Source organism: Narcine bancroftii, chromosome 5, assembly GCF_036971445.1.
Source record: "Narcine bancroftii isolate sNarBan1 chromosome 5, sNarBan1.hap1, whole genome shotgun sequence".
In the NCBI taxonomy this organism is placed as follows: Eukaryota; Metazoa; Chordata; class Chondrichthyes; order Torpediniformes; family Narcinidae; genus Narcine; species Narcine bancroftii.
The window spans coordinates 256,104,838-256,132,672 of NC_091473.1; the positions used below are offsets into that span (position 1 = coordinate 256,104,838).

Consider the following 27,835-nt stretch of genomic DNA (forward strand, 5'->3'; position numbering starts at 1 on the left):
TTATCGGTATAGACAATGCAGGTCGGCTTTTTCCACTGAGGGTGGATGAGATACAAACCCAAGGACATGGGTTAAGGGTGAAAAGTTTAGGGGGAACTTCTTCACACAGAGAGTGGTGAGGGGTGAGGAATAAAGGGCTCAATTTTCACATGTACATGGATTGGAGGGGTGTGGCGGGATTATGGACTGGGTATAGGTCAGTGAGACTAGGCAGAATAATAGTCTGGCACAGACTAGAAGGGTAGAAGGGCCTGTTTCTGTGTTGTAATGTTCTATGGTTCTACATTTGTGTCTAACTCATTGATGGACATCACGAACAGCAGAGTCCAGCACTGTTCCCACTGGTTTCAGGCCTCGAGCTCGAATAACATCCCTTCATTACCACCCCCGTCTTCTATTTTGAATTGAATCTATTAAGTCTCATCAGCGTACCATGAGGGACCTTGTCCAAAGCAACCATCTTTGTCTCCTCGCCAGAAAATTCATATCGATGAGACAGGGTTTCCTCTGCAGAGATAAGACAACTAGCCTGCTTCTCCAAACACAAAAAGATCTTATTCCTTAGAATCTTCTGCAATAAATTCCTTGCCTTTGATGCAAGGCTCTCTGGCCTATTTTTTCCTGATTTATCTCTATTTCCCTTCTTAAACAGAGGAGCAATCCTGGCTACTCTTCCATACTGTGGGACCCAGCTTGTGGTCAGCCATATGCAAAGCCCCACCAATCACTTTTCTCGCCCAACTCAATAACTGGAATTAGATCCCTGGGGACATCTACCTCAGTGAACCAGCCTTGATTTAAACATCCTAGAAACCAGCATAGCCCTCCTTGATCTCACTGTCTGTGGTGATACACCACTAGCCTACTGCAGGGGGTCTTCCTACCTGTAGGAAGATCACCGGAGGACAGACCACACCTCACCAGCTGTCAATCAACTGACCTGAACGGATCATGCCCCACCCTGACAGCTGCCAATCATCTACCGGGCTCTAAGCCACATCTGGCCCCCCGAGGTCAGTCACATGGAGTTGCAGCTGAATACAGCAGAAGACTTTAAGTAGAATAAAGCCTGTTGTTCAGCCTTTACGAATCTTGTGTCTGCTTACTGTCACCACAGAGCATCACACTGTCCTCAGTGAATACCAATGACAATGTATTTGTACTTTGCAAAAACTCAGTAGGCGCTCCAACAGTATCTGTGGAAGGACATGAGTCGGGTCATAGTCACAGTGTGGAAACAGGGTCTTTCAGTCCAACTTGTCCTGCTTGACCAAAATGTCCCACCTACACTAATCCTCTAAACCCAACAGATGCATCTCAAATGTTGCTATGGTGCCTGCCTCAACCACCTCCTCCGGCAGCCTGTTCTCTACACCCACCCCCAATACATTTCAAACAGTGGGAGGTAACCGGAGACCCCAGGGACAGTCCACACAGACAAGGGGAGAATGTGGGATTCAAACCCCAGTCCCGATCGCTGATGCCGCAATGGCATTGCACTAACTGCTACACCAAAAGGTTCCCGTTAAATCTCCCCCCCCCCCCCCCACCCCATCTTGAACCTGTGTCCTCTGGATTTCCATTTTTTAGGCAAGAGACTCTGTGTGTTCACCTGATCTCCTCCTCTTATCATTTTGAACACCCCTACGAAATCACCCCTCATCCTCCTGTGCTCCAAGGAATCAACCTCCCTCTGTAGCTCAGGCCCGAGTCATGGCATCATCCTTGTAAATCTCCTCTGCACCCTCTCCAGCTCGACAACATCCTTCCAGCAGCACGGTGACCAAAACTGAACACAGTGATCCACCTGGGGCCTCACCAACATCTTATACAACTGCAACATGACCTCAGTGCTCTGACTGATGAAGGCCAATGTGCCTAAGTCTTTTTGACCACCCTATCTACCTGTGACACCACTTTCAAGGTAGCAGTATCTGCACTCACAGATCCCTCTGCTCAACAACACTCCCTCGGTCCCTACCATTCACTATGTAGGTCCTACACGTTAGACTTCCCAAAATGCAACACTCACATTTCTCCGTATTAAATTCAATTGACCATCCCTCTGCCCACTTGCCCAACCGATCCAGATCCTGCTAGAAACTATGGCAACCGTTCTCACTCTTGACAAAACCCGACACCTTAGTGTCATTTGCAAATTTGTCCATCATCTTTATGTCCTCTGCACATACAGCAAAGTCAGTCCCAGAGGGACAGGAATTGGTTCAGGGTATAACACGGCACTCCAACTTACGGATTGTAGCACATACTTTCAGTATAATGGGGGTGCCTGGCTTCTGTTCCAGCATCCCTGTTACACTCAGAGCTTCGAACGTTGGGTTAGGGTAGAAGAGGAAGTTTGTGTTGTTGTAGACAAGCAGCTCCTGCACATTGTCAAAGATGAACCCAAACTCGTCGGGCCTCTCCACGGAGTCCTGTCCCAGCTGGGGTTCATTGGTCAGAGCTGGGGCCCGGCACATCATGGTGGTAGCATTCACCACTTCGCACACCTGCGGTAGGAAAAGAAAACCAGTCAGCAACTTCCCCCATCAGAGCACCGTTTTGCACAGCCCACATAATGTGGTCTGAAAACCCATCTCCCCATACATAGAGCACGGTAACAGCCCATTTTGGCCCACGAGCTCGTGCTGCCCAATTATACCCACTAACCTACAACCCCATATATTTTGAAGGGTGGGAGGAAACTGGAGCCCCTGGGGAAAACCCACGCAGACATAGGGAGAACGTACAAACTCCTCACAGATAGCATGGGATTCAAACCCCGGTTCCAATCGCTGAGCTATAACAGCGTTGCGCTAACTGTGTTGACCTTTTATCCAACTCTTCTCAATGTGACCATCTCATACCCAGCTCTCCTCTATATGGTCTGAACACTGAGCAAGGACTTTAATAACATGGAAACATGACATTAAAGGATGGCTGTTTAATACAAGAGCCACATCCTCACACTCTGTTATTTGAACTGTGAGACCTAGTCGAAAGGTTCATGAGAGTAGATTTAAGGCAGTAATGAAGAGGAACTGCTTCTCCCAGAGAGCATTCTCTGCCAAGGAAGTATTAGAGGATGGATCATTAAATATAATGAAGACTCAGTTCGATTTTTGCATGGTAGGGAATTAAGGTTCATTGGGAGCTGAGTCCATGACCAGATCAGCCATGATCTTATTGAATGGCAGAGCAGGCTTGATGGGCCAGATGGCCAACTCCTGCTCCTAGTTCTTATGTTCTTAAGTAACATTTGAAACTGGTAAATGGCAGAACATGGTGAACATAGAGACTTCCACATACTGAGTCACTTTCCCTGAGCACCCAGCTTGGAACATCACCATATGTCCGGCAGCGAGGTCAGGGCAGTCACTTTGAGGAGCGAGGAGACAAGGCAGGTCCCTGCAGAAGATGCTGGTGCCATTTGGTGACAGAGCTCCCACTGCACAAAATGTCCCCAAGACCCACAACTGGGGTGTTAAATGGCCTGCAAATAGTGTTTCTCACATGAAAAGTGTTTTATTGTTCTACCAGAGGAACACAACTGTTCTGTAAATTACAGAGACATAAATGGTCATTTTCTGTATTACTGTCTCTCCCTCTGGTCTCCAGAATGTTGCCGTGATAATTTTTCTTTAAAGAAAATCAATAATCTTACAGCCTATGAGTACATCTGAAAGTACAGCTTGATTCACTGGAACTTTATTTTTCATTTCACTTTCCCCCAAGGGAGAGTTAATTTAAACCAAATTTCCCAGCGTGAATGCAGTCCCGAAATGAGATTCTGCAAACTGAACATTGTAGATATTGAACCGAAGTTCCATTCAGTCAATCCATTCCTGTCAGCCGGAGCTTTTCCACAGGAAACAAATGACTAATTTACTGAATTAAAAAAAAAGGCCACAATTAAAGTCCAAAGTTCGATCAGAGCTGATTTCTCCATCTGCCTCCTTGCATTACTGCTGACTAAGGATTTTTTTGTCTTGTTAATCTTCCATTAGCCAGTATTAAGGAGTTTCGGAGATTCCATTAGCCATCTCTATGTGATCAGAAAAGCCAAGGGTTTTGTACAAAATGCATGAGCTCCCTTGGCATTATCACACAGAATCCTACTGCGTCAGCAGGCTCATTGGTTTTCCATTTGTTTTAAAGATTATTATGAAATAATATCTATATTATATTTGTATAATTCATGAGAATAAACAATAAAAAGTAACTATAAATCCAGTTGGCCTGATAAAATTCAGCTGGTTATTTGAGGAGACTTTGACGGCTCAGGGTTAACTGTACAGGGGCCTGCCCGTCCCTGACTTTATGGAGTTTTATTATTGGATAGAATTTGGCCCTTTGGCCCTCCATAATATACTAGTACAAAAACCATGTGACCACCATACCCTGTGTACTTGTGCTATCAGGACAGACAGTGGGAAAGTCTAGGACAAAAGGGCACAATTTCATGATTGAAGAGCTTCCACTTAGTCTAGAAATGTGGAGGAATTTCTTCAGCCAGTGGGTGGTAAAGAGCCATTGGGTGTATTTAAGGCAGAAATTGACAGGTTCTTGATTAGCTAGGGCATCAAAGGTGATGGGGAGATGGATGACCGGGGAAATGGATCGGCTCATGATTGAATGGTGGGCAGACTCAATGGGCTGAGTGGCCTATTTCTGCTCCTATGTCTTGTGGTCTTCTGGTCACCAGCAGAACAAGACTTACATTGAATGATTCCTGGCTGTTGTACTTCACCCGAATCCTGGGCTCCTGAATGACATCCAGGTTGGTTCCAAAGACAACCAGGGAAGTATTGCCACTGAATTAAAACAAAGCACATAAGAGTTTTGCATTGCATCGATCTCTCAAGATATAATCCCATTTTTCAAGGACTGATTGCAGAGCCTCATAAAAACTGGATTTCAATCTTTTCAATGATCTGTCATCTCCATGGAACCAGTGCCTCATGAAAATGTTTGCTGGTCGGTTTGCAGACAGGATATTGTGCCAAAGGTCAGCATCGACTTATACTGAACACGTCATAATAAAAATGTAAGTTACCCTTCCTCACCTTGTGAATCCACTCAACATACTGTGTCAGTCTTGGTTAGCAGGTGAGAGAATCCAACATGTTAACCATTGCCAACAACTGGCACGTTATGCTCTGTCCAAGGTGAGGGGAGGGAATTTTAGCGGAGACATTAGAGGTAGGTTTTTTACACGCACATCATGGAAACGTACGTGATGAACTCTCTCGGAGTTCATCAAAACCTGGTTTCATCGCTGAGTCCATCGTGCACCACACATTCATGGCCACACTGAGGGCTGGTTCTGATCCAACAACGTTTGCTCATGTGGATTCCGTCAGAGGCCGAAACAGGTCAAATCACAATGAGGAGCTCACAGCAACTCCCCCACCCTCCTCAAACACACTCCCCCACATGCACCCCACAAACACATATAGCTCCATCAGCTACAATGAAATAATGGCTGATCTTATCATTAGTCTCAGTTCCATTCTCCACCTACTCCCCATGAGCTTCGATCCCTACACAATGTACACAGTGACTACACGCACACTTCTTTCTCGATGAGAAGCTCTCATTAGTCACAGAAGTCTTGGCAGAAGTGGGCTTTCCACCTTTGTGCAAGATTCTCCCACCCCAACAACGGTCCCCACTTACCCTGTCAAATCTACAGTCCTTTCGACATTCAACAGACAAACTCCAGGAAATCAGTAACCTGATTTCTTTCAAAGTGCAGGATGACTTAGTTCAGAGTCACCTTGATTCAACCAAGTGTGGAGACTTCCTCAGCAGGTGGATCTGACCCTCCAACAAGGCTACATAGTTTCCAGGTTCTTGTCTGGCCATGTGTCTGCATTCCTCTCCCTCCCATTCTTCTCCCTTTCTATCCCCAGTCTTTAACTCAGACAGCTGTTTTTTTTCACTCACACCTTGAAGGGCTCAGGCAGAAACTTCGCTAATGTATCGAGGGTCCTGTTTCCTCAATATAAAGGAAAACCTGATCACAATTTATCCCTGGTGTAATGTTAAAAGAGTAGACAACCTGATTCCGAGCCGTGTTCTTTATGGGATCTGCTCTGCACAGGAAGGCCAGTTGTTACTGACAGGAGAACCTTGACAAAGAGCAAAAATGTGCTTTTTCTGAAGCAGAGTGCTTTGGGGGATGTTGGGGTTTGAAAAGTAGGGCACATTGAGAAATTCCATTGAGACCATTGTGGGCTAATGGGCCAAGGAATTAAAAGGACTGCACTGGTTTTCAAACAAGAACGACAAGATGTTCCAAACACATGAACCGCTTGGTTTATTGAGGACATGAGCCTGCTCCTTCAGTATCCATCTCTCAGTCAAAATAACCAAGTTCAACGTACAACAATTCTGGAACTTTGCACTCCTACCCTGAAGTGGAGGAGCATGGAATGATGAGGAATTGGAGAGGCTGCACAGAAACTTAGACAGATGAGGAGAATGGGCAGAGAAGTGACAAATGAAATATAATGTTGGAATGTGTACGGTCACGCACTTTGGTGGAAGGAATAAAAGGGCGGGTCAATATTTGGATGGGGAGAAAATTCAAAATTTGGAGGTGCAAAGGAACTTGGGAGTCCCGGTGCAGGATGCCCTATAGGTTAACCTCCAGGTTGAGTCGGTGGTGAAGAAGGTGAATTAATGCAGTGTTGGCGTTCATGTCTAGAGGGATAGGATATAAGAGCAGGGATATGATGTTGAGGCTTTATAAGGTCCTGGTAAGACCTCACATGGAGTTCGTGGACAGTTTTTGGCCCCTTATTGAAGAAAGGATGTGCTGGCATTGGAGAGAGTTCAGAGAAGATTCAATGGAATGAAGGGATTAGCACATGACGAATGTTTGATGGCTCTTGGAGTGGACACCTTGGAGTTCAGAAGAATAAGATGGACCTCACAGAAGCATTTTGAATGTTGAAAGGCCTGAACAGAGTAGAGGAGGCAAACTTGTTTCCCATGTTGGAGAGTCTTGGACAAATGGGCACAGACAGCTTCAGGATTGAAGGACACCCATTAAAAAAAAAGATTTGGAGGAATTTCTTGAGCCAGAGAGTGGTGAACCTCTGGAATTTGTTGCCATGGGCAGCAGTCCTTGGGTGCATTTAAGGCAGAGGTTGATAGGTATCTTTATAGTCAGGGTATAAAGGGTTGTGGAGGGAAGGTAGGAAGGTAGGAGAGTGGGAGAATGGATCAGCTCATGAAGTATGGTGGGGCGGACTTGATGGACCGAATGGCCTACTTCTGCTCCTATATCTTATAGTCTAATGGGATCAGGACTTGCTCTCGATCTGTGGCAGTGGATGGAACGAGTGGGTAATTAATGCCAGTGAGATTGAGGTGGGTAATTTCCTGCATTAAGTGTCTGTACTTTCAGTGCCGCAGTGATTTCTGCGTCAGGAGGTTAAAGGCTTTAGCCCCTCTACGGAGACAGAGTCATAAAACCTTGTGCAATGCAGAACTGTGAGAGGTGCCACATTTTGAATGAGATGGTAAAACGAACCCCATCTGTTCTCAGGTTGACAGAAATGATCGCAATGTGTTTTCAGAAACAAATGGAGAATTCTCCTGGGTTCATTGTCTAATATCTATCTTTTGATCACTGCTGCTTGTGGGATCTTCTTGTGCAACGATCCCATGATACATCAGTGACTACATGTGATGTGCCTCATTGACATGATCAGGGATGCTATGGGGAGCTCACCGCTCCCTTCTTAATAAAGTCTTTCTGGCAATTGCATGTGTCATTGGTTTTCAATGTTTCCTGCCTGCAAATGATTACATGATGAATTATTAAATAGTTTTGGTACAAATATTGCAAAACACAAATCTTTTCTTCCAAAATTTTTATGCTGATCGCAGCAAAAACGTCTCTTGGCAAGTTGTTCATTATTTATCAGGAATCACCTGTTCTGTCGGGAAGTTAATTCGATGCAAAGAATTGAATTTCATGCATTGTGCGAGAGGAGAGGTCAGGGTGATATGAAGGCACAGCTGCAGATTAAACAAGCCTGTTCTTCCAAAAATGCACGCCCGAGATTTCTGCAGGCTTCTAGCAAACCTTTCTGCAAATCAGGTGCGGAGAGGAATGTCTGTGTAGTGCCTATCTTCCTGCAGTGATCTGGATACCTTGAAAGTCGTAATCAGAGCTGTTGCCTTATTAAACTGGCTCTGGTCTTTCAGCAGGAGTCCGTGCTGAGGGACGCACTGAAGCTTGGTACAGGCAACATGAGGTCACTGTCGGGAAGGACCCACAGTCTAGAGTCTGTGAAGGAAGCCCTTCAACCATCAGAGGGCGGAGAAGCGAGAAGGTGCCACAACAGTGGTAATGGTGTTTATGGAATTGAGTGTATGTAACAAGGCTATGTATGGATCTGAAACTAAGGGTGGGAACAGACTCTGGATGGATCTCCTTTTGTAAATTATTTATTGCAAATAAAGTCAATTTTTGGTTAAAAAATTAACCAGGCTTCTTTATGCAGTTGATGAAAAAGTGCCTGTTGTGTGAGAGAGGTGTTTGTGATTTATGCCTCGAGGAAGTGGAATGTTACCCAGTCATGGAATGCTCTCCAACATCTGGCTGTTGGCAATGTTTTCTCTGCTTGATATGGTGCATGGAGCAATGATTTCTTCTGGTATATTTGGAGCACTGAGTAATTACAACATGTAGTGGGGTCACCACGCATACTTCCAGATGTGTAAAACTTTCTCTTTATGTATCATGAACACCACTGGGAGGGACACTGAAATTAACAGCAGAAACAAATAAAGGTTTTAATTTAGACATTGTCGAGGTATGATGGTTTAATTACAAACCCAAAGTAACAGGTTTCAAGTTCAATGGCAGAATGGTTTATTTTACTTGGGATTGAGAAGCCTGGATTAATTATTCAGAAATCACCACACCCGGAGACCAAATCACAACTGCTGGAGTGGGCTGAGCCACGTCTGTGGGAACGCCAACAATTCAGGTCAAGACCCTACATCGGGACGGAGTGGGAAGGGTCAGGAGCTGGAGAGAGAAGAGCAGGAGGGCTAGACTGAGGAGGAGTGAAGGAGAGAGAAGAGCAGAAAGGGTGGACTGAGGAGGGGTGAAGGATGATGATGGAGGCAGGCAGGGATGAGGGAAGGGTGGATGTGGAAGCAGGTGAGAGAGGGAAGGGAGACTGCGGCTGAGGGTGATGTACAAGGTGCTGCAATCTGATCAAGGAAGGAAGGTGATGATGGGGACCCTGGAGGAAGGGGTGAGTGCCGATGGAACTAGATGGGAGGGGGGAATACGGTGGAGGAAACAGTGGATGGGAGTGCCGGGGGATGAAAATTGGTGATGGGGATAAGTGGGGGATGGGATGGGTGGTGAAAGCCAACTGGGGAATCTTGGAAAGACATCACTGTGAAAATGGATAGGATTGAATAGGGAAGGATATGGCTGGTGGGGGAAAGTTGGGGGAAATGTTGGAGGATAATGTGTCAGATCCAAAGGCTGATGGAGTGGAATTGCAAACCAAGAATTTCTGGAGGGACTCAGCAGGTCAGATAACAGTTTGAGGATCTGGGCCAAACATAGGCAATTGACTAACCCAAGCAGATAACAAGGTAAGCTTAGATGGGTTCGGCTCCTCAGTGCTGTATCATAATGACTGAGAAGAGCACGGAATTCTGAAACTGGAAAATTCATCATTCATACCATTGGACTTAGACTGTCCAGGAGAAACATGAGGTGTTGTTGGGCAGTGGAGAAGCCCATGATTGACAGGTTGGTTTGGGAATGGGAAAGGGAGTTGAAATGGCAGCAACCAGGAGGTCAGGATGGTCATTGCAGACAGAATGCAGTTGTTCTGTGGAATGTTCCCCAAGTCTGTATTTGGCCACCAATATAGAGGAGACCCACCAGCAAAACCGAGTGCAGGCGATGAGGTGAATCCTTGACTCACGTAGAAGAGCTGTTGAGGTTCCTGGTGTGGGCGAGGGGGGTGGTGTGGTGACACATGTTGCACCTCCTGCAATTGCAGTGAAGATTACCAGGGATTAGGGAGGATGAGCAGACAAGGGAGTCACAAAGCGAATGATCCCTGAAGAAAGTGGAAAAGGATGGGTGGAGAGATGTGGATAGTGGTGGGATCCCATGGGAGTTGGTAGAAAGGGTGATGTGCAGGCAGCAGAGGCTGGAAGGGTGACAGATGATGATTAGGGAACATCCCAGGGAGCCTCCTCCACACTCTATCTAAAGCCTCCACTTCCTTCCTGTAATGCGAACACACCACACTCAGATAACTGCTCCCCTCAAAGCCAAAGGTTTCACCCTAAACTCACCTCACCTGGTGTCAATATTTACACCAGGGCATGATGGGATCTGAAGATGAGAGGTCCTGATGAACCCAGACAAGATATTGAGTAGTTACTGCTGAATATTTGCCAGCACAGGCACAGGCACCTCTATCTCTGCGGATTGGATGGTGCTTCGCTAGATTTATCAGTCCTGCTCTTTGGGGGCAGGAGGTGCCTCAATAGTTTTCCACAAGATTTGCCAGTAGTTTCATGGTCACCACAACTCACACTGACCATTGGTCATAGAACTGGAGTCAGTGAGTACAAAAATAGGCCTGTCAACACATCCTGTGCCACACGCCATTGAACCATCTGAACTAATACCCTTTCTTAGGTCTTTGTTTGGAGCTACGTTAGTGATGGAGATTGGACTTACAGCTGTGTTGGGGAGGTGGGATAGAACATCCCTGGGTCTCTTATCCAGAACAGTAGAGGGTGGTCCAACAGCTGAACCCCAATGTCTGCCCAGTGTCTGTCCTGGGACAGATGGCCACCTGCCTAATGTGTGTCCTGGGACAGATGGCCACCTGGCCAATATATGTCCTGGGACAGATGGCCACTTGCCTGTCCAGTGTCTGTCCTGGGACAGATGTTCACCTGCCTGCCCAATGTCTGTCCTGGGACAGATAGCCACCTGCCCAATATATGTCCTGGAACAGATGGCCACCTGCCTGCCCAGTGTCTGTCCTGGGACAGATGTTCACCTGCCTGTCCAGTGTCTGTCCTGGGACAGATGTTCACTTGCCTGTTCAGTGTCTGTCCTGGGACAGATGTTCACCTGTCTGCCCAGTGTCTGTCCTGGGACAGATGTCCATTTACCCAATGTGTGTCCTGGGATAAATGTCCACCTGCCCGATGTGTGTCCTGGGACAGGTCCACCTGCCCAATGTGCATCCTGGGACAGATGTCCATGTGTCTGTCCTGGGACAGATGTCATCCTGCCCAATGTGTGTCCTGGGACAGGTGTCCACCTGCCTGCTCAGTGCCTGACCTGGGACCGACGTCCACCTGTTTACTCAGTGTCTATCATGTGACAGGTCCACCTGTCCAGTGTCTATCCCAGGTCAGATGTCCAACACAAGGGATTGTGAGCCTGCATGTAAGGTGACATAAGATTGGGTACCTGGCAATGCTCCACTCTGGATCAATCCTCAGGACAGTGGGATCATCAATGAATTCAAATTGCAGGCTATCCTCCAACTGTGCTCGATCAACCCTTACAGAAACACGGTCAAAGCCAGGGCCATGCAGGGACGGAGCAGAAACACAGACAATCTCAGATGCAGAACGCCTGTGGAACAAAGAGGAAATGTTCAGTGCAAACAAAGTCATTGAGTTATTGTCAGATTCATAAGTACAATGAACTTACACTCAGAATTCCTCCTTGCTGCAACCTGACTGGGTCTGTAAAAAAAAATCTTCAATAGAATACATTAAATTAACCCATTTATGTATAAGGATGGATAAATAAATTCCCAGTCACAGTGCCTACAAGAAGTGGCATTTCAAAATCGTGCACACAGACCTTTTTGTGGAATCAGAGTAGTTTTCAGTTAGGGGAGTATGGGGGAACTTCAAGATCCTGATAGCTGTTGGAAAGAAATTATTCTTGAACCTCAAGGTGCTGGTGCTGGACTTCAGAAAGCAGTGAGAAGAGGTTGTGAGCAAGGTGATGGGGATCATTTATTGCGTTGGCTACATTGAAATGTTGGAGAAACTCAGTCGGTCTTTACAGTTTCCATAAAAAACAATGGGCAATTGAAAAGGGTGGCCACTGATGTGGCACCGAATACAATAGTGTGGATCTCCCAGTGACCACCCATTTCAATTCCCCATCCCATTTCCCTTGCTGAAATGTCACTCCGTGGACTCAAGCCCTGCCAGACTGAGACCACTCGGAAATTGGAGGAACAACACTTCACCTTCTGACTGGGCCCCCTCCAACTGGATGGCATTAACATCGACTTCTCTGGGTTTCGTTTAAACCCGCCACCCCGTCCATTTTTTCCCCCGTTGCCTTCCCCCAGCTCTGACTCTCCATTCCGTCTCTTTTCAGACATGATAAATTCTTACCTCGTCCCTTATAATACCCAGTTAACACCTTTTGTTGGTCTGGATTCCTCCCCCAGCTGGCACTGTCTGAATTCTGTGACTGTCTGAGATTTCCTGTTCTAGCTCATGCTGCCTATTCCTTGAAGAAGGGCTCATGCCCGAAACATTGGCAATCTATCTTTACCTCCTGTGGATGCTGTGAGATGGCCGAGGTCCTCCAGCAATCCTGTGTTTTTACTACAATCACAGTGTCTGCAGACTTTTTTGTTTCCCTTATTATTTTGTTGGCTGCCTTCTTCATTCAGCCTTGCCAGGAACCCATTCAAAATGCAGCAGCTCACACTTCCTTTTCAAACGGTAAGATAAAGCATCAACCTTCCAAATACGCCAGGTGCCACATGGATCACTGCTAATGGTACAGCAGGAAACATCCTAGCGTGGGTAGAGCGTTGGCAGGAAACAGTCAGAAATCAGGGATCATGTCCTGGTCAGCTGCCAGTTAGTGGTGTTCTACAGGGGTCAGTCTTGGAGCTGTTGTATATTAATGATTTGGATCATGGATTGAGTGGCTTCTTGGCCAAGTTTGCAGATGATACGAAGGTAGGTGGAGGAGCAGGTAGTGTAGAGGAACCATAGAGGTTGCAGAAGGATGTGGACGGATTGGGAGAACAATCAGAGAAATGGCAAATTAAATATAATCTCGGAAAGTAGACAGTCGTGCAACTTGTTAGAAAAAATAAATGGGCAGACCTTTTTAAATCCCCAGATGCAGAGGGACCTGGGAGACCACGTGCAGGAGCCTGAAGGTAAACGTGCAGGTTGAGTCGGTGGTGAATCGTTCAAAGCCATGCTGTGGTGCTGGTGGTCATTTCAAGAGGAATAGAATCTAAGAGCAGGGATGTGATGTTGAGGGTTTATAAGGCCCGAGTGGGACCTCATGTGGAGGATTATAGCAGTTTTGGGCTCTTCATTTAAGGAAGGATGGGCTAATGTTGGAGAGGGTTCAGAGGGATGATTCAGGGAATGAGGAGTGTTTGACAGCTCTTGGCCTGGAATTTAGGAAAATGAGGGGGACCTCATTGAAACATTTTGTATGGTGAAAGGTGTAGATAGAATACACATAGAAAGGTTGTTTCCCATAGTGGGAGAGTCTAGGACAAGAGGGCACAACTTCAGGATTGAAGGGTGTCACTTAACAGAGATGTGGAGGAATTTCTTCAGCCAGAGGGTGGTGAATCTGTGGAATTTGTTGCCACAGGCGGTTGTGAAGGCTGGGTCATTGGGTGTATTTCAGGCAGAGATTGGCAGGTTCTTGATTAGCCAGGGCATCAAAGTTTATGGGGAGAAGGCCGGGCAGTGGGACTGAGTGGAGAAATGGATCAGCTCATGATTAAAGCAGGATAGACTTGATGGGTTGAATGGCCTATAACATATAACATAACATAACAATTACAGCACGGAAACAGGCCATTAGGCCCTTCTAGTCCGCACCGAACCAAACACCCCTTTCTAATCCCACCTCCCTGCACAATGCCCATAACCCTCCATCTTCTTCTCATCCATATACCTGTCCAACCTTTTCTTAAATAATACAATTGACTCCGCCGCCACTATTTCTCCCGGAAGATCATTCTACACGGCTACCACTCTCTGAGTCAAGAAGTTCCCCCTCATGTTACCTCTAAACCTCTGCCCCTTAATTCTTAACTCATGTCCTCTTGTTTTAAACTTTCCTCCTCTTAACGGAAATAGTCTATCCACATCCATTCTGTCTATCCCTTTCATAATCTTAAATACTTCTATCAAATCCCCTCTCAACCTTCTACGCACCAAAGAATAAAGACCCAATCTGTCCAATCTCTCCCCATACTCCAGATGCTTAAACCCAGGCAACATTCTGGTAAACCTTCTCTGCACTCTCTCCACTCTGTTTATATCCTTCCTATAATTAGGCGACCAGAACTGCACACAGAACTCCAAATTAGGCCGCACCAACGCCTTATACAGTCTCAACATCACTTCCCAACTCCTATATTCCATGCAATGATTGATAAAGGCCAGCATACTAAAAGCGTTCTTCACCACCCTATTCACGTGAGTTTCTACCTTCAGGGAACGATGTACCGTTACTCCTAAATCTTTCTGCTCTTCTGTATTCATCAATGCTCTCCCATTTACCACGTATGTCCTATTCTGATTCTTCTTACCAAAATGAAGCACCTCACACTTATCAGCATTAAATTCCATCTGCCATTTTTCAGCCCACTTTTCTAAGCAGCCCAAATGCCTCTGCAATCCTTGAAAACCTTCTTCATTATCCACTATTCCACCTATCTTAGTATCGTCTGCATATTTACTAATCCAATTCACCACCCCATCATCTAGATCATTAATGTATATAACGAACAACAATGGGCCCAATACAGATCCTTGAGGCACACCACTGGTCACCGGCCTCCAACCTGACAGACAATTATCCACTACCACTCTCTGGCCTCTCCCTTTCAGCCAATGTTCAATCCATTTGACTATCTCAAAATTTATACCTAAAGACTGCACCTTCCTAACTAACCTTCCATGTGGTACCTTATCGAAGGCCTTACTGAAGTCCATATAGACAACATCCACTGCGCTACCCTCATCCACATTCCTAGTCACCTCTTCAAAAAATTCAATCAGATTGGTCAAACATGACCTTCCTCCCACAAATCCATGTTGAGTGCTCCTGATCAGACCCTGTCTATCCAGATGTTTATAAGTACTATCTCTAAGAATTTTCTCCATTAATTTACCTACCACAGACGTCAAACTTACAGGCCGATAGTTGCCAGGCTTCCTCCTTGAACCCTTTTTAAATAACGGAACCACATGCGCAATGTGCCAATCCTCCGGCACTATGTCAGCTCCCACATCTTAAATTAGAGACTCTAACAGATACCATCAGTGTAATATTCCTCCGCAGATCAGAACTGGGAGTGAGTTTTTAGATGAATGTGTGGACGAAGCTTTGTATAAGCACATTAACAGAATTAAAAGGTAGATTCTTGCGAGAGATGAACTTTAGACAAGCGTATACTGGCACGACACGAAGCTCAGCCAGATGGAGCATTATGCCTGTGAAACAGCTTGTCCCGTGTAGTAAGTGGACATGAGAGGGTCAGAGAATTGCAGCAGAACGAAGATCTCATCTCAATGCACCTGAGGGTTAAATTCAGCCACCACTGTCCAATTCATCACCACCACAGCATGGCTTTGTCTCCAGCAGAATTATCCAGACTTGATTCATTGCAAAACTCACACTGAACAGCTAATCAATGGATCCAATTAACAGAAGGATGTCTTATATATGGATTACTCAAAGACTTTTGGACTAGAACACTAATGGTCAAAAATGTGCTGAAATCGGATGATGTTTGCTATAAAGGGATGTGTGGGAGTTCATTCCATTGGGGCAGAGGCATTTTATCTTGAAGACAGTTCCTGGGAGATTATTTCCTCTTCTACCAAGTCAATAATCATTTTCTGTTCCATCTTTTAGTTCCACAACACAGGCCATTGTTAATGTCACAGCAACAATTGTTATGTTTCTCATGGTAGTAATAAGCTTACATTTCCAAAAGCTCTTTACCGTAACAAGATTAGAAATGACTAAGATAATCCTTCATCCCAAATCAGGACTTACTTCACAAATTATTCAAAGCCTTACAACAACAACTCAAGCCATCGTTTAAAAATGAAACTAACAGCATGAATATATTTGCATTCATAATGGAGAACATCCGAGAGAACATCCAAGAGAACATCCGAGGGTACATTTGAGGGTACATCCGAGGGTACATCTGAGGGTACATTTGAGGGTACATCCGAGGGTACATCTGAGGGTACATCTGAGAGTACATCTGAGGGTACATCTGAGAGTACATCTGAGAGTACATCTGAGAGTACATCCGAGGGTACATTTGAGGGTACATCTGACAGTACATCTGAGAGTACATCTGAGGGTACATTTGAGGGTACAATTGGAATCGGAATCTATTGACATGAACAAGTCTTGAAATTCAGTGTTTTAAGGCTGCCAACAGTCATATTATGAACCATCTTACAACAATAATATATATAAAATATAATAGTTCATGAAAAGTGAGGCCGTGTCTGGGGTTCATGGATCATTCAGGAATCTGAGGGCGGAGGGGAAGAAGCTGTCCTTGTGGTGCTGGGTGCTCATCTCCAGGCTCCTGGACCTTTTCCCTGATGGTAGCAGAGTGAAGAGGGCCTGGCCTGGTTGATGGGGAGTCTTTGAGGATAGAGGCTGCTTTCACAGTACCCTGAGCTGTTTGACCTGTTCAATGGGTTAAATTGAGTTCATTCCAGTGACAACGATTTTCATATTTTTCATAAATGAGCATAAAATTCGGGAAGTCATGCTACAGCCACGTAACATTGCTCGGGCCACGTTTGGAATATTGTGTGCAGTTCTGGTCGCCCCATTCCAGGAAGAATGTGGAGGCTTTGGAAATGGTGCAGGTCTCCATTGCTTAGATTCATGGGTATGAATGATGGGGAGAGGTTGGGTTAATTCCTCTGGAGGCCTCGGAGAGAGCCCACAGAGGTTTACAAAATTTTGAGAGGTATCGATAGGGTAAATCAGATCCTTCCCCAGGGTGGAAATGTGAAATGCTAAAATACAAAAAGTCCTGGTGAGAATGTGAGTTTTAAAATGTTGGCTGCGGCAGTGGGGGGTGGGGGGGGGGGAGAGAGAGAGAGAGGGGCAGACAGGCAGACAGACTAACCACATGCTATTATCTTGTTTATAATTCAACAGGCTAGGGCTGATTATGAATTATGAATTCCTTATTTGGTAAAGACAGTAAGAGACTATTAACCAGTGGGTCAGGGGCATGGCCCTGGTTAATTAATCTCAAGACAATTTGAAGAAACGCTTTCTTATATGGTGAAAGATTTTTTTTAGAATACTCTGGAAAACTAAATTTGTCTGTATGAATATATAACTTCTACTCCAGGAGGCGACCCGCTTGGGGTGAGACTAGCTGCTTGAGGCAGTGGGTCTTGCTATAATGGAGTTTTCATGCTTTGTAAAGTGAAATTGAAAAAAAAACCCATTGCAGCTGGATTTGTTTATCAAGCAACATCGCTTTAACACTAGATGATGAGAGATAGTGAGGATTTGGTCAGTTAAAGGAGACCTATTAGATAGAGACAACTCGGATTAATCAAATCCCTTGAGTACAAGAGATAGAGTACACAAGTGAGAAATCAAGACAAAAAGCAGACACAAGATCGCTTTAGTAGATGTGGTTAACAAGAATCCCAAGAGATCCTTGAAGAACATGAGAGCAAAATGTTAACCAGGGAGAGAGCAGGTCCCCTTAAAAATCAATGTGGAGCCACAGGAGATGAGTGAGGTCCCAAGTAAATATTGTCAGTCTGTGTTTACCCTGGTGTAGGTTAGAGAAGCAAGGGAATTCAGGTCCTGCAGACTTGAACCCTGAGCACACATTGTGCTTCTGGGGAACTCTGAAGGTCAGCAGCATTGATGGGCAGAATGGTCAGTCCCAGTTTCAATAGACAATAGGAGCTGGAGTAGGCCCTTCAGCCCGTCGAGCCAGCACCGCCATTTTACAGAGCATGGCTGATCACTACCATCAGTACCCCTTTCCAGCCTTATCCCCATAACCCTTAACTCCTTTGCCCACTAGAGTCTTATCTAACTCTCTTTTGAACATAATCAGCGAATCTGCCTCTACCACCCTCTGTGGCAGATCATTCCACAGATTCGCACTTCTCTGGGTACAAAAATGTTTTCTCATCTCCGTCCTAAAGGGCCTACCCTGTATTCTTAAACTATGCCCTCTAGTCCTCATCTCCCCCATCATTGGGAACAAGTAATCCAACTTCACCCTGTCTATCCCCCTGATGATTTTGTAGACCTCAATCATGTCCCCCCTCATCCTTCTAAACTCCATCAGATACAAGTCCAGTTTTTCTAGCCTTTAAGCATATGTCAACCCCGCCATCCCTGGAACTAACCTTGTAAATCTGCGCTGCACACCCTCTATAGCTAGTATGTCCTTCCTCAAAATTGGAGACCAGAACTGGACGCAATACTCCAGGTGGGGTCTCACCAGGGCCCTGTACAACTGCAGAAGGGCGTCTCTGTTCCTATACTCCAATCCCCTCTTTATGAAAGCCAACATGCCATTTGCCTTCTTCACAGCTTTCTGAACCTGCATGTTAGCCTTCAGTGACCGGTGAACAAGTACACCCAGATCCATTTGCTCCTCCCCACTCCCTAGCTTGTCTCCATTTAAATAATACTCAGCTTTCCTATTATTGCCCCCAAAATGGATAACCTCACATTTGCTCACATTGAACGTCATCTTCCATTCAACAGCCCACACCCCCAACCTGTCCAAGTCCCTCTGCATTTTCCTGACATCCTCCTCACACCCCACACCGCCACCCAGTTTAGTGTCATCTGCAAATCTGCTCATGTTATTAATAATCCCCTCATCCAAATCATTTACATAAATTACAAACAACTGAGGACCCAATACCGATCCCTGCGGCACTCCACTCGTCACATCCTGCCATCCTGAAAAAGACCCGCTTACTCCAACCCTTTGTTTCCTATTTCTTAACCAATTTCCTATCCATGTCAGCACACTACCTCCAATACCATGCTCCCTGATCTTGCCCACTAGTCTCCCGTGCGGTACCTTATCAAAGGCCTTCTGGAAGTCCAAATACACCACATCCACTGGCTCTCACAAGTCCACCCTCTTTGTCACATCCTCGAAAAATTCCAGAAGGTTAGTCAAGCATGACTTACCCTTAAGGAATCCATGCTGACTAGCCCTTATACTATTATTACTGACTAAGTGTTCTGGTATTACTCCTTTTATGATAGATTCCAATATCTTCCCCACCACTGATGTCAGGCTAACCGGTCTATAATTTCCCGTTTTCTCCCTCCCTCCCTTCTTAAAAATCGGCACCACATCAGCCACTCTCCAATCCTCAGGGACCTCCCCCGAATCTATGGAACTTTGGAAAATGTCGACCAGTGCCTCCACAATTTCCATAGCAACTTCTTCAAGCACCCTGGGATGCAGCCCATCAGGCCCTGGGGATTTATCAGCCCTCAGTCCCAACAATTTACTCACAACCTCCTGCTTCTAGATCCGGATATCCATTAGATCCCCTACTTCCCCAGGAAAGTTCCCCAAGTCTCTTGATACCTCATGACCACTACCCCCTAACTGACCATAACCTATATCCTCCTTGGTGAAGACAGATGCAAAGTATTTGTTAAATTCCTCAGCCAACTCCTTGTTTCCGGTAATAATTCCACCCTTTTCCATTCTTAATGGACCAATTGTAGACAGAACCAATTTCTTCCTCTTCACATATTTAAAAAAGCTTTTGTATCCTCCATTATATTATTTGCTAATTTCCTCTCGTACTTCATTTTCCCCTCTCTTATGACTTTCTTAGTTACCCTCTGATGCTCTTTGAAGGTTTCCCAATCCTCTAGCTTCCAACTCCACTTCTCTATCTTATACTTACTCCCTTTGGATTTGATAGTGCACTTGATTTCATTAGTTAGCCACGACTTCCATTTGCATCTCCTAGAGCCTTTCCTCCACTTTGGAATAAATTTGTCTTGAATCCTGTAAAAAATGTCCAAAAGCACCTGCCATTTTTCCCGAGTTGTCCTCCCAGCTAGTGTATCTTTCCATTTTGTTTTGGCTAGCTCCTCCCTCATAGCTGCATAATCCCCTTTATTTAACTGCAGTACAGATGCTTCCGACTTCCTTTCTTTTTCCCTTTCTAATTGCAGCTCAAAAATAACCATACCATGGTCACTATTCCCTAATGGCTCCCCTACATCGAGGTCACTTATCAAAGATGTGATGTCTTGAAACATCCACATTACAAAGGAGCTGCTGCGGCTTTCGTTATTTTTATTTATTTATTTACAGCTCGGAGAAAGCAGATTCTGGCCATTTAAACCTGTGCCTGCCCAATTACACCCAAATTAACCTACAACCCCATGCATTTTGAAGGGTGGGAGGAAAGTGGAGCATGAAACCCACGCAGGTACAGGGAGATTACAAACAAGTTGGAGAGACCGCTGGGTTGGAACCCAGGTTGTTGGCACTGAAACAGCGCTGAGCTAACCACGACATGAACACATTAATCTGTCTGTGGTTAGGGGGCAGCGAGTGCTGGTGGCAGAGACAAATGGGCACAGGCAGACCACAAGCAGCATCTGGAAAACGCCACAGTGTGGGTTCCCAAAGTCCAGCTCAGAGGTGCTGGGTTGTCCACTGTAGGCTTTACCAAGAAAAGAGGTGGGTCTGCTGACCAGCCACGGTGTGACACTGGGGTGGGTCAGACAGCACAGTCCTACCACCTGTCCACAGTACTCCAAATTCTCCAGTAATTATTATTAGCCTGTCAGAAAGGGTTTTGTGTAATTCTATTCTGTTCAACTCTGTTCATCATAAGGGTCTGGAAATAGAATGCTGTAATTAGTGTAGATCTCATTAAACCCTTTCAGCCTGTGACATGCAGCCAGAAATAAAACTGCATTATTTCTGATGAAATATGGACCGCTTCTATATTAAGAGTTTATTGAAAAACACACACTGCACTGCAGCTGAATCTTTGCTCAATAAATTGTGGTTATTTCAAATAGTGTGTGGTTCCCTTCTGTTCAGCACCCTTGGCATTGGGTGAAGAAAGGAAACCCTTGCCTTCTCCATCCACAAACAACCTACCTCATTAATTACTGAGTGCTACAGACATCAGGTCTGGTCAACACTGATTCCAAGCCCTGCAAATCTGTCCTGTCCATGAGCAGCAGAACGAGGTTTTGTGAGTTTTACATTTACTCAGGGTAGGAAATTCTACAGGCTCCGATTTTTACAAAAACTTCACAGCAGAGAGATTGCAATTTAATTCTCAGTCAGTATGCCGAAGATTAGCCTGTAGGTTTCTGTATAATAAAATGGTGTCACATTCCTCTGGGATTATTACACCGTGCAGAGAAAAGATTGGAAATCTTCCAAAGGAAGCGTCTTTCTGCAGAAATGGATCCAGGGAAGCAGTTACCAGAGGTGAACTTCAGGCTGTTTCTGGATCACTATGTTGTGAGCTTAAGATGCCTCACTGTCATGACGGAACATGTTCTGGACAGTCTGATTCAGCCACGTCCCTCACATTCTGCCTCAGACATCAAGTTATTGTCATTTGAATGTACAAGTACAACTCGATGGAACAGCGTTCTCCGGTCCTCGGTGCAAAACACGCAGATACACAACCAGACATAACACACAAACAGACACACAATGCATATGCAGGACAAGTATTTCATCTATTCATTGAAATAAATGAATATTATTTTGTACCTACAAGTCTTGGATGGATAATGTGAGCAGTTCCTTTAGCGTTCAGCATTCTCACTGCTCAATACATCCACAGCATGTAAAATGCTGATGCCCAATTTACACCGATCATTTAATAGTGATTGGCTGAATAGTAAATGGGATTAAAATTAAAAACTGCAAATGTTGGAAGACTGAAATGAAAACAATTACATGCTAGAAACACTCAGCAGGACAGCCGTGCCTGTGAAGAGAGAAGTAGAGTCTGACTGAAAAGGGCGACTCTCTCTGCTTCCATTAATGGGATTATGGCAGGCTGTCGGAACCTGGGAAAATAACTCGAGGCCATGGGACCCTGACAGTTCCCTGAACTCGACCATCTCCTCTTTACCACCATACAAATCAATCCTCCATACCAAAGGCCTCAAAACCCTTTGTTTCTTTCTCGCCAACAGAGCCAACCAGTCCTCCTCCACCTTTCTCTGGCCGGCAGAACTGGTCTTCACCCTCAATAACTTCTCCTTTGACTTATCCCACTTCTTCAGGTTAAAGGGGTAGCCATTAGAACCCTCACGGCTGTGTCCCAGGGGGTCGAGGACATTGGAAGTACCCTGTCACCCCCACGACTGTGTCCCAGGTCACTGGGGGTCGAGAACATTGGTAGTACCCTGTCACCCCCACGGCTGTGTCCCAGGTCGCTGGGGTCGAGGACATTGACAGTATCCTGTCACCCCCACGGCTGTGTCCCAGGTCACTGGGGGTGTGACATTGACAGTACCCTGTCACCCCCACGGCTGTGTCCCAGGTCACTGGGGGTCAAGGACATTGGCAGTATCCTGTCACCCCCACGGCTGTGTCCCAGGTCACTGGGGTCGAGGACATTGACAGTACCCTGTCACCCCCACGGCTGTGTCCCAGGTCACTGGGGGTCAAGGACATTGGCAGTATCCTGTCACCCCCACGGCTGTGTCCCAGGTCACTGGGGGTGTGACATTGACATTACCCCTGTTACGGCACGATGCTTCCAGAGCTCACTCCTGCTGCGTTTGCTTCCATTTTAGGATTATGTTGCTTGTTTAAAGTTTCCCATGAGGAAAACATTCCCAGCATCAAGATATTTTATTTCATTCACTCTGATGAGATCCCCCTCTGATGTCCACACTCTTTTGAATACGAGTAGGATTTGGTTCGACACATCTTCCTGAATAACATGGGCTCTCATCCGGTAAAGATCAGCCTTGAATTCACCATCTGAGTTGATTTTCCTTTTCTTGCCACAGGTTTTAGTGACTTCTGTACAAGATCCAGCCTCTACCTCTCCACCCATCCCAGATTCATACCAGTTGGCCACCTTCAGACCACACTGGTTGGCCTCCAATTCCAAACACTGAGTGCCATTTGCCAAACTTATGCACATGGATTTAAGCTTGGTGACCCTTTGAACTTCTGCTCTCTGTCAGTTCAGCATCTTCTGACCTGGACCTTGGACTGAGTCCAGTCCAGTTGTGGAAGGTTAATGTCCTACTTTCTCTGCTAGTGTTGGGCTGGGATAAATCTGGAACATTTGAGCTGGCAGCCTCAGTTAGTCATGCTTTAAGTAGATTCACATTATTGAAGATTACATTAAGTGGCTAATGGAGTAAACTAAATTAGACTAACAGAGGAAGAATGGTGATCCCTTCACTGCATTGATTGAAAATCGTCGCTCGATCTTCAGTCTCATTCTGTTATTTCCTAAATTAGTGTAGAAGTTAGCTCATTGCTATTACAGCACCAGTGACCAGGATTCAAATCCAGTGCTGTCTCTAAGGAGTTTGTATGTCCCCCCTGTGTCTGTGTGGGTTTCCTCTGGGGGCTCCTGTTTCCTCCCACCCTTCAAAATGTACAGGGTTTAGAACCATAGAACATTACAGGACAGAAAATGAGAAAACCATTACAGGTTAATAGGTTAATGGGTGCAATTGGGCGGCACGGGCTCGTGGGCCAGAAGGGCTTGTTACTGGGCTTTATGTCTAAATTAGAAAAGATGATTACAAATTCTAAGATGATTTATTTACACATGTGGTATTGCAATCCCTTTTCTTGATGTTGGCACAGCATCACCATGGCTGACATCATTCAGGACAGTTGTGGTCAGCACAAAGCAGGCTAAATGTCCACTTCATAAACTGGGGAAGGGCAGGAAGCCAGAACTTGAATGGAGGAGGAATGAGCTAAATGTTCTACAAGATTGTCCAAAGGTTGTGAGAGGCATAGATAGGGTGGATGACCAGCGCCCTTTTCCCGAAGTGACAACAGCAAACACCAGAGGACACCTGTATAAGGTGTGAGGAGGGACATTTAGGGGAGACATCGGGAGTAGGTTTTTTATACAGAGGGTGTTGGGTGCCTGGAATGCCTTGCCAGGGATCGAGGTTTATATAGGTCAGCACAACACCATGGGCCAAAGGGCCTGTGCTGAGCTGGAGTGTTCTGATTGTTTACCAAGATGCCAAGCTAGGGGCTGTTCCTCAGCAGTCCAGTTCGGCATTTCATGGAGGTTTATATAGGTCAGCACAACATCATGGGCCGAAGGGCCTGTGCTGTGCTGGAGTGTTCTGATTGTTTACCTCGATAGGGGCTGTTCCTCAGTAGTCCAGTTCGGCATTTCATACAGGCCCTTCAGCCCACCATGTGGCACTGACCAATGTAAACCTACTGCACAACAATCTAATCCCTGTCTACCTCACACCCAGAACCCTCCATCTAAGATTCTACTGTTCCAGCTTCCACCCTCACCCCTGGCAATGCATTCCAGGCATCCACCACTCTGCGTAAAAAAAATACTTACCCCTGAACGTTCCTCCCCTCACCTTAAACAGATGTCATCTGGTGTTGGACATTGGTATCCTTGGAAATAGGAACTTGGTGTCCACCCTAATTACGTCTCATCATCTTATACACATCTAAGACACAGAAATGAAAGCGCAGGCAGTAGGGACCATCTCTTCATTCTTTGGAATTTCATGCAGGATGACAGTGGGAAAGGTGAGATCCTGCTCCACCTGGAGCCCCTGGCTCAGAAGACGAGATGGGTATGTGTGAGGAGCGACACAGGCAGAACAGCACTGGTAGAGCTCGGGATTCTTCACAAAGTGCTGAACAGGGACAGAGACAAGATTTCAGACAGGTCGGTCTATAGGCACTTGGGAGACACCAAACCTGCAGAAATGGGCAGTGGTGGGGATGGTACAGATCCATGGACGGAACTGCATCCCAAATGTAAACTTTCTGCTTTAGACTCAGACAGATGTGAGGAAATAGTCTCACATTTCCACAGAAAGTAAAATACAAAAGTCTGCAGACACCATGGTTGAAGTAAAAACACTGCTGGAGAAACTCAGCAGGTCAAACAGTGTCCTTTGTAGAGCAAAGATAAGGATACAGAACTGACGCTTCGGGCTTGATCCCTTCATCAAGGCCTAAGCAAAATGTAGACACGCCCCAATCTGTTCCTACCTTGGTGAAGGGCTCAAGCCAGAAACATTAGTTATGCACCTTTATCTTTGCTACATGAAGGACACTGTCTGACCTTCGGAGTTTCTCCAGCAGTGTTTTTACTCACACTTCCACGGCATCAGTACATAAAACGGCAGAACAGAGACCAATTACCACTCAGTTCAAGAACCACTGAACATCATCAACAGAGCAGATGACCTGGTCGCTCAGCTGCAGAAGACACTGGGGCTGATCTTCCCTCCGTTCCTCACCTGTAAAACTCGCAGGTCTGGTTTCCAAACATTACGTTGACACTGCTTCCAGACCCCAGATATTGGCCAGTAACAGTGACCATCGTTCCCCCCGACTCTGGTCCTCTGCTCGGACTAAGGAACTGCAGATATGGTCTCTGTGGAAGGGAGGAGAGGAAGTGGTCAACAGCTGATTAAAGGTTCTCAAGTTTGACCCAACTGATGCTATGAGCAGTTTCTTTACAGGACAAATCACTTGGATGATAATATAATCAAAGTTCTCTGGCTTACATTTACGATGCTCATCCCAAGGGTGTTAGTGGGCTCTCTATCACTTGGAAAGAATACCTTCAATCATTTCCTCTCTTTCATCCAGTTTGCATTCACTAGCTTGAATGGACTCCGTTCTACATTGTACACTTGGTTCTACAAAGCTATAGTTAAGAAGTATCTAAAAGTACTATCTTTTTGAATAATAAAAGCCAATAAATACTTTCCACATATGCCTTGGGCAGCAGATTCTGTGGTTGTGATTGAATTTAAATTCCCTTTCCTGTCACTGAATGTAGAACTAAGAAAAATAAATAGCTTCTGATCGACAATGGATTAAAGAGAATGCATTCACTCGCTCCACATGGTTCCTGACTGAGAGGTTTTACCCAAAAAGTGGATGTAAATTTACTAGCAGCAAATAATTGAAGCTCTCAGCATGTTAGACAGTATCTGTGGTAAGAGAAACAGAGTTAACGTTACAGTTCAGAGACCCTCATCAGAACAGATGAAGGGTTCCTGCCTGAAATGTCAGCCGTTCTCTTCCTCCTGCGGATGCTGCTTGACCCTGCTGACTTCCTCCAGCAGGAGAGTATTTTACTCCAGATTCCAGAGTCTGCATTCTCCTAATTTCCCCCTCCTCTCCTTCACACAGATTGTCCGATCTGTTTCTCTTCCCACAGATGTGCCCGACCTGCAGAATGTTTCCACATTTGTTTCATTTCAGATTTCTAGCCTCTGGAATTTTTTAGATTTTCATTGACAATAAGTATATTTTTATTCCATTTGGCTTCCTCTTCTCTGTCTCATTCTGATGAAGGAGATGATGTAAGTCAGCCGACGCTGTAGTTGTAGTAAAAACACACCAAAATGCTGGAGGACCTTGGTCGGTCTCGCAGCATCCACAGAAGGTAAAGATATATCACTGACATTTCAGGCCTGAGTCCTTCCTCAGTTCTGATGAAGGGGCTCAAACCTGTAATGTTAAATCTATTTCTCATACCTGAAGAAGGGTTCAGGTCCGAAATGTTGCTCCTATAGATGCTGTGAGACTGGCCAGGTTCCTCCAGCATTTACTGGTGAAGGATACTGACTCCCTTCGACAATAAAGGAGGGAAGAGAATATGTTCTAAAAACGCCCCGGTAAGGTAAATGTGTTGGGAGATCAGACATCAGCTCAGTTTTCCTCAACATTTGTTTTAAAAATGAAAAAGAAACAACCAGTTCCAGAAAAATACCAATAAAGAAAACACATGCAGGCAGACTGGACAACCTGGCCTATTTAATTTTACACTGAACAAGATTTATAGATTGTGGTATTAGCAGAGATTTCTTCTGGGAATATTTGGACAAGATTATTTCTGTGGCCAATGGAAGTAAAGTTGCCTGTGTATAGAGCTCAGCCCAGACACCCTGTGTGGCCAACAGCACAGATAATCTTCAACCAACAAGGACACAAACCCTCAATGAAATTCAGAGAGAAAGTGGCTTTTGACTTGATGCTAATGTCCTGACCACAGTCCTCTCACATCTATACAGAATGGACCATGTGAAAGTTCTGGTGTGAAACACCAAAGTCTCCAGATGCTATGATTGTATTAAAATACAAAAATGCTGAAGGAACCCAGCAGGTCTTTGCCACAGGAGGCAAAGATACGTTACCGATGTTTCAGGCCTGAGCCCTTCCTCAAGGTATGAGCAAAAACCAGGCAAGTGTCAGAATTCAAAGGCTGGGAAGGAGGGGGGGGGGGGCGAAAGGGCAGGGGAGGAGCACAGGCCAAGTGTGGTGGAAAGTTCAAGAGTGGTATGGGATGGAAGAAAATTCTTTATCACTTGACATCTGAAACATGCCATCCTCTTTGGAACTGAAGATCATCCGGACTTCCGGGAATCCCAGCAGCTATCAATTGGAAATGGGTGGCCTTACCTGGACTCTTGTGGTGGCAAAGGAGAAGCAAGGAAGGGGAAATAATTGCAGAAAGGAAGTTAACATTCTGAGAGGGAGAG

General features: G+C 45.5%; 1 protein-coding gene across 8 annotated transcripts in view; it reads right to left on the reverse strand.

Moving 5' to 3' along the window:
* plxna2 (plexin A2) overlaps positions 1–27,835 on the reverse strand; it is a 374,997-nt gene that overhangs the window by 65,371 nt on the left and 281,791 nt on the right. For all 8 annotated transcript variants that reach the window (XM_069942307.1, XM_069942304.1, XM_069942308.1 and 5 more), the window contains exons 17-20: positions 25,580–25,716; positions 11,492–11,659; positions 4,721–4,814; positions 2,271–2,510 (exon numbers count right to left, since the gene is read on the reverse strand). In XM_069942307.1, the coding sequence (XP_069798408.1) occupies positions 2,271–2,510; positions 4,721–4,814; positions 11,492–11,659; positions 25,580–25,716 (639 nt within the window). The remainder of the gene's footprint in view (positions 1–2,270; positions 2,511–4,720; positions 4,815–11,491; positions 11,660–25,579; positions 25,717–27,835) is intronic.